The following is a 7,360-nucleotide window of genomic DNA, read 5'->3' as shown; positions in this document are numbered from 1 at the left end:
CACACACACACACACACACACACACACACTGTATCCACTGTGCTACCTAGTGTTAATTTTCTATTTAAATGTCAAAATCCTTACATAGCAACATCACCACCTTTCTATATAATCTTTTCCAGCTTCCCTGATATTTTCTGCAATGTCCACTCTCATCCTGGTTGACTATCGACTTCTGCCAACATTCAGTTATCTTATCCACTGACTCAGAACACTGAAGTCACCAAAAAGACTTGATTCCAAGGCGATAGCACAAACACAGTGCTACATTATATAGTGTAAGCACACCACTTAATACTCAACTGAAGGGCACTCAACAGTATATAACCTAGGGTAGTTCTGGTAGCCATTACACCTCTTTCATTGTAGATTTGTTTGAAACACCCACATTGACCGGAGGAGTTCTGCCCTTAAACCTTGACCTCAGGTGCGTTCCCGAGACAGTTAAGACTTTAAGTAAACTGGGAGGTGGGTGTAGAATCACAAGACAAGGTGAATCGAAGACCTGGGTTTGAATCTAACTACAACTTGGCTGTGTCACCTTGAGTATATCTTTTGATCACCAGGGTTCCAGGATCCTCAAAGCAAAAGATGAAGAAATTGGAGTAAATTATCTTTAAGCTTTCTTCCAACCTCTAAAGTTCTTTGAAATGTCAATACCTCCCCCTTCGTTGAAAAAAAAAAGAAAAGAAAAAAGAAAGAAAGAAAGCCGTAATGATGGAAAGTTAGCCTAGATTTGTTTTTTTCCTTAAAATTTCTGAGATGGTTTCTTTGGCTGAAGTTTTATTTATAAACTCCAAATCAAAACTATATGCAGAAAATACAGAAGGGCTGAGAGCTTGAAAAGAGAATCACTCGCTGAAATAGTTCAATTACCCTCAGGCCAATTTGTCGGTGGATACGCAAAAGCTGCTACTCCAGTCACTAGCTTCCTAAAACAAAATTATGTATCGTTTGTTCCTTTCTCATCCCCAGAGACTCATTCCGGAAAAATAAATAAATAAACAGATAAATAAACCAATAACCCAACAACCACAGCATCTAAAATCAATTTACAACTTTAGAACAAGTTTCGGAGAGCCATGGAAACTGCACAGCTTCCGCGAGTCATTGGTTTCATTTAAGGAATGACGAGAAATAAGAAACGGTTCTTATAATAAGACGGGAGAAAAGCCACCAGAGGCAGGTGACATCTGGAAGAAGAAAAAAAAAAAAAAAAAGGGAAGTGTCGAGGACAGAAGCTGGAGGTACCTTTAGGGCAACAAGTTTAAGAGTCCGGGGAAAAAGAGTCCCCAGGGAGGTAGGGGAACCCGTCGCTGCCACCTCGCCCCGCCGTCTTCCCCAACCCCCACCGCGTCGCCGCGCCCCCGCCCCCCATCCCACGCCCCTGCGGCAAGAAATCTCCCTGGGATCGCTGGCATCCCGCGGCCTCCTGCCCTCGGCAGGCCTCCGATCCGCCGCAGAGGTGGCCCAAGCCCGCAAGCCCGCTGCCCTCCCCGCCGCCCCGCAAGACGCAGCGGCCCCGCAGCCCCCGGGCTCCGCTCACCTGCACCTGTTTGCGGAAGTGGCGCGGCCCGGGCACAGCCGACCGTCAGGAGCAGGAGCAGCAGGAGCATCGGCGGCGGCGACGCCGGCGGCCCCGGCATCTCGTCCACCGCGCGGTCCCCCACGGGGCCGGCTCTCGGGTCGCCGCCTTCAGTCAGTCGGTCAGCCCTCCGCGCCGCCTCAGCGACACCGGCGCCGGCTGCTTCGGGACACACGTCTCTTTAGCCAAACGTCAACCTTGTTCCTGGTCTGCATCCGCCGCTCTGGCCTCGGAGCCAGCATCATCCTTCCCGCCCGTCTGCGCCGCCGCCGCCGCCCCTCAACAGCAGCAACGGCGCCCAGCCTGCGGAGCCGCGGGCCCAGGCAGCCGCGCTCCCGCCGCCATGATGGGCTGCGTCATGTGACGTAGAGCGGAGGCGGGATGCCGGGACCGACACCTGGACCAGCCAATCGTCAATCCATACTGACTCCGGGAGCCCCGCCCCCTCAGCCATAGGCGGCAAGGTGTCGATCGGTGCGCCCCCTGCAGACAGAGGAATGAGGCGTGGGCAGCAGGTAACATCGACAATTATTTTAGGAAGATGTAAAGAAGTCCATAATAACCCACATAATTCAATCTGGGACTTTTGTCTCTCTTTCTCCTACTTTTTATTTTTCTTTTCTAATTTTTACCAACATGGTTCTCGGTATTTTATCCCCGGTTTTACTTTCTTCATTTTCACTTATCAGAACTTTCTTAGCCTCTTCTTCTTAGGCTGACCCTCATATCAGATAAGCTCCTGAGGAAACGTTGAATTTTTTTAAAAAAAATTTAATTGATCAAGCACAGAATGTTTCTGACTTCACTCACTGACGTAGCAGTGAACTCACGCTGGCTCCTCTGCCAAGACAGCCAGCCCTTCCTGCCCCCTCTTGTTCACCTGGCAGATGCGCATCGTTTCATTCGTCAAGACACACCTGGAATATGTATGACTTCATCGATGGCTTCACCCCAATCCCACAAATAACTGAGCATCCACAGCCCCGACCTAGCCCAGCCCTGGGCCCACTGTCATGTTTTATTGTTCCTGTGACTGTAAACCCCTTGAGGACAGCAGCCCTGTCTGAGTCACCTTGGAGCTCCTCCTGGGTGTTCTCTACTGGAACTGTGCTAGGTGTTGGTGATGGGTGTGAGGAGGGAGCAACTTCCAGGTGAGGTAGAAGATGTCTCAAATGCAATGAAGAGATTGCTTGCCTTGCGAGCTTGAGGGCCTGAATTTGATCCCCAGAAACCCACATAAAGAAAATCTAACCTTAGTGGGCAATGCTTGCTGAAGAGGCAGGAAAAAAGATGGCTCGTAGGACTCGCTGACAAGCCAGACAAACTTGCTAGGTAAGTTTCGGGCCAATAAGAGACCCTGCCTCAAAAACAAAAAGTGGACCCTGACCCGGAGAAAAGACACTCTTCTGGCCTTCACACACACACACACACACACACACACACACAGGGACAGGTGGAGAAAATGCACACACATAAACAAATCACATGCAAACACAAGCAACACATACATCCATGCGCACATAAAAGAAAACAGAGAAAGTGCTTGACTGTAACACAGCTCTGAAGCCACTTCCTTGGGGTTGGGGAGACCACCTTTGCTGACTCTGGGAGTCCAATTTGTGAATAAAAACAACTGAGGAGCTGTTTTTGCATCTTATCAGGTGGAACTTTAGCAACTCGCAAGCCCAGAGCTTCTCCACCTGGTTTCCAAACTCCCTCCAAATGCCCATTGTGAACACTTAGCTGTCCGTGGTGCTAAGTGACTCAGCACAGGGCACAGGATGTCTAGGGACTATGTCTGGTGTTGATCGAGGCAAGCCACACTAAAAACCTGAGGGAAGCAGTAGCTGGCCTGTGACACTTGAGCTCAACTCGGCCTCTTTCTGCTGATCTTTCTGTGCAGAGGGGAAGGAAGGCAAAGGTCTAGAGAGGAGGTACAATTGCCCTGTTGTGCGTTGACTTCCATCCGGAAGCTCAACCCCCTGCATTCAAGGAAGCCGGGAATTCATGCTCCAACCTGACAAGAGGCTCTGTGAGGAGCAGCGCTGGCTCACTGAAAGCCCTTCCTCACAATCCTCCTGGTAATTAATCATAATTAAGATGCACCCCAACAACGAGTCATTCTGCGATCACAAAGCAGGTCTTGTTATTATTTGAGTAAGCCCCAGAGTTGAAACACACACAAACACACAACTGTTTTCCCCCTCCCGTGGAGTATGGGGTAAGGTACACATTCCTCAGAGGCTGTCTAATGGAAACCTTTACCCCAGCCCTCACCGCACTGCTTCTACCTTTGCCCCGCACTTGGCTCAGAGGCTCCTAGTTAGAGAATCTACAAGACAAACAAAGACTTGCTGGGTTGGTGAAGTCTCACCTCAGAGTAAGGGGAAAAAAAAAAGTCAGCTTTTAGCATAAGTTAAACTGAGATTTCCCTGGGATCGGAATCAGTAATAATTCAGTGGTTCTGTCACGGTTTGCACTTGTCTGCAGCCTTCTCCAGGTTCTCCTCTGTGCCAAGCCACCGTTCAGAACACCCTACCTCCTGGCATTGTGTGTTCTGCCAGCCAGCCCTGCTAGCGGCTTGCATGCTGAAGGATATGTTTTGCACAGGATGAGTTGCAGCTATGAAGAGGTGGTGCCCTGTGAGCTCAACTCTGATCATATGGGGCATCCAGGAGGGTCCTGAGGAAAGCCATTGGTAAAATCTTTAGGAATTTTGTGGGCCAGTAGTTAAACATAGCCATTCTTTCTAATGAAGGAAAAAAAGAAAGAGAAAAGAAGATTGTTTTGTGAATTTTGTTTTTTTTTTTTCTTTTGCCTGCTTGTATGGCTGTATATATGTTTGTGCTGTGCCATTGGAGACTGGAAGAGGGTATTTAATCCTCAGGAGCCAGAGCTACAGGCAGTTGTGAGGGCTCCAAATGGGTTCTGGGAACTGAACCCCAATCCTCTGTAGGAGTGACAAGTGCTCTTAATTGCTGAGCCACTCTCTCCAGCCCTCCCTTCCTTCTCTTGCTCTTCCTCTCCCTCCTTCTTCTTTTTCTTTTTGAGACAGAGTCCCATATGTCGTAGGCTGGCTGTGAACTCAGTACAGAGCAAAGGATGACTTTGAACTTCTGATACCCCTATTTCTTCCTCCTAAGTGGTTGGATTACAGACATGTCACTAAGCCTGGGATCTGTGGTACTGGGGTGCAAGCAAACCCAGTGCTTCCTGAATGCTAGGTCTGCACTTTACCAACTGAGCTCTGTCTCCAGCACTCTAAGCACAGGAAAACAGAATCAGAGATGTGGTGGAACACCTCTGTCACCCCAGCACTTAGGAAGTAGCAGTGAAGGATCAGGAGTTCAAAGATAGCCTGAGTTCCATGAAAACCTCGCCTTAAACAACTAACCCGTCCCCCAAACGACATATAAATATACAATATAGTAAACCTTTACAAACAAAGAGCTGGATGGTGGTGGTGCATGTCTTTAATCTCAGCACCTGCGAGGCAGAGGCAGGCAGATCTCTGAGCTCAAGGCAGGTCTGATAAACAGAGCAAGTTCCAGGACAGCCAGAGCGACACAGAGGAGCCCTGTCTTCAAACCAACAAACAAAGAAAACACAAAGCCGGGCGTGGTGGCGCACGCCTTTAATCCCAGCACTCGGGAGGCAGAGGCAGGCGGATTTCTGAGTTCGAGGCCAGCCTGGTCTACAAAGTGAGTGCCAGGACAGCCAGGACTACACAGAGAAACCCTGTCTCGAAAAACCAAAAAAAAAAAAAAAAAAAAAAAAAAAAAAAAAAAAAAAAAAAAAAAAAAAAAGAAAGAAAACACAAAGACAGTAAGGGGAAGTCTTTCTAAAATGGAAAGCAACACAGCACTATGAAAACCGTGGCTCAGCAGGGAAAGCTCGTGCTGCCGATTATGCTATGGAAAGGTCCCCGTGTACACTGTTGACGCCTGCCCCGCCCACAGCATAGCTGTAGCCATGTTGTTTCATGCCCACCAGCTATTTCATACGGTTGCTGTAATATGCCTGCCAGTCACTGACACGGAAAAATAACTTGACTCAGAGCAGGGTCATGCTGAGCACATACCCTGTTATGTTCTGTATGTTCTGAGGTTTATCTTAAGAAATCTCACAACTGTAAGCGTCATGTGGGACCCATCAAATTAGAGGTCAATATGAGCTGTTATGTCTAAAATGACTTGCGTCAGGGCTAACCACTGGGCTGCACTTCCAGCATCTGCGAATGAGCTCATTGTGGCTTTTGTGGTTTTAGCCTTTATAAAAGATAGCCCTGAGAAATGTCCAGTGCACAGCTTTGAACTATTATTGATCCTGAGCTGATGCTCTGGTCTATCAGTCTTTAGGTGTGTGTTCAATAAACCATCCCTGTCTGAGAATGGTGTCCATGTAGTTTGTGGGGCAATTCCTGGACCCCCAACATATATAATAAAACAATAAAACTTTTAGTAGTCAAAATGAGCTTCTTCAAAACTCTAGAAATTGTCCAGTTGTTTATGACGATCCATCTGGGTTAGCTTAAGAAGCTGCTGCTGCTGGGGGTGTAGTAGCTTAGTTGGCAGGGAGTTTACCCAGCATGCACAAAGCCCTGGGGTCCTACCTCAGTGGTACATAGGGCTGGTATTGATGTACGCACCTGTCATCTCAGAACTCAGGAAGTGGGGCCAGCCTGGACTACATAGCAAAAACCCCATCTTCTGGACTACATAGCAAAAACCCCATCTCCAAAAAACACCAACAAAATAACTGAACAAATACAAGATACACAATGGCAGGGCACTCACAGGCAGAGCCAGACCACACGTACCTCTCTGCACCGCATGTGTGCAAGACCCAAGGAGGCCAAAAGAAAGCCCTGGATCCCCAGAACTGGACTTACAGATGACTATCAGCCAATATACCAGTGCTGGGAATTGAACCCAGTCATCTGAAGAGCAGCCATCACTCTTGGCCACTAAACTGCCTCTCTGGCGACACCTCCATAAGGTTCTTATAGACTGTCCCTGGCTTCTCTAACTTGAATCCTGCTTGCTATTGGAGTACTTTAATCCAGCTTGGGGCCTATTGGGAGACCAAGTAGGTTAAAGTCCATCACAATTGCTAGTCCTCTGCCAGCCTTGTCCTGCTTGGTATTTAGCTGGCTCTGCTTTCAGCTGCTTTGCTGGCTATCCGCGCAAATGCGTCTCTGTGAAAACCTTGCCTTCTGCATCCCGTCTAGGGCTTGTGACTCAAGGGCAGATCATCATGTGACTTTCAGAGCTCTGAGCCACTTCCCACTTGCAAGGTGGGGGAGAAGCTCAGTATAACATAGTTTATGTTTAACAAATCAACACTTTTAATATATGTAATCTCTACACCAGTATAATGATGTTCTCCACAAGACAATCACAGGATTTATAAAAAGTACACAACAGCCAGTAACACTCAAGAATGGAAAAAATCACTTTAAAATCATACTAACGAACAGATTCCCACCCCCACCTCTACCCCCACTCCTACCTCCAAGTTCATCAGCATGTATGCCTTCCTTTGGAGGTAAGCTTTATTTAACGATGACTTTAGGATCATTTTTGATGTGTCAGACTGCTCTAAGCACTTTATACGTAACCACTCTTTAATCTTTCTCTAATTTTAGAATATTTTCATCACCCACATAAGAAATCCTGGAGCTGGTGAGATGGCTCTGCAGGTGAGAGGCACTTGCTGCAGAGACTGACAACCTGAGTTCAAGCCCCAGGACCCCCCCTTCCCTCCCCCCCCCCC

The 7,360-nt window shown here is 48.0% G+C and overlaps 1 protein-coding gene across 2 annotated transcripts in view; it reads right to left on the bottom strand.

The window, feature by feature from the left end:
• Lmtk2 (lemur tyrosine kinase 2) overlaps window positions 1-1,935 on the bottom strand; it is a 91,018-nt gene extending 89,083 nt beyond the window's left edge. For both annotated transcript variants that reach the window (XM_021162666.2, XM_021162667.2), the window contains exon 1: window positions 1,547-1,935. In XM_021162666.2, coding sequence (XP_021018325.1) covers window positions 1,547-1,646 — 100 coding nt within the window. In that variant the 5' untranslated portion in view covers window positions 1,647-1,935. The remainder of the gene's footprint in view (window positions 1-1,546) is intronic.
• Between the last annotated feature and the right edge of the window lie 5,425 nt (window positions 1,936-7,360).

The sequence above is a fragment of the Mus caroli genome, chromosome 5, assembly GCF_900094665.2.
Source record: "Mus caroli chromosome 5, CAROLI_EIJ_v1.1, whole genome shotgun sequence".
NCBI classification, from domain to species: Eukaryota; Metazoa; Chordata; class Mammalia; order Rodentia; family Muridae; genus Mus; species Mus caroli.
Note: the sequence above shows the minus strand (reverse complement) of the source record. Positions and strands in the feature narration are given on the sequence as shown.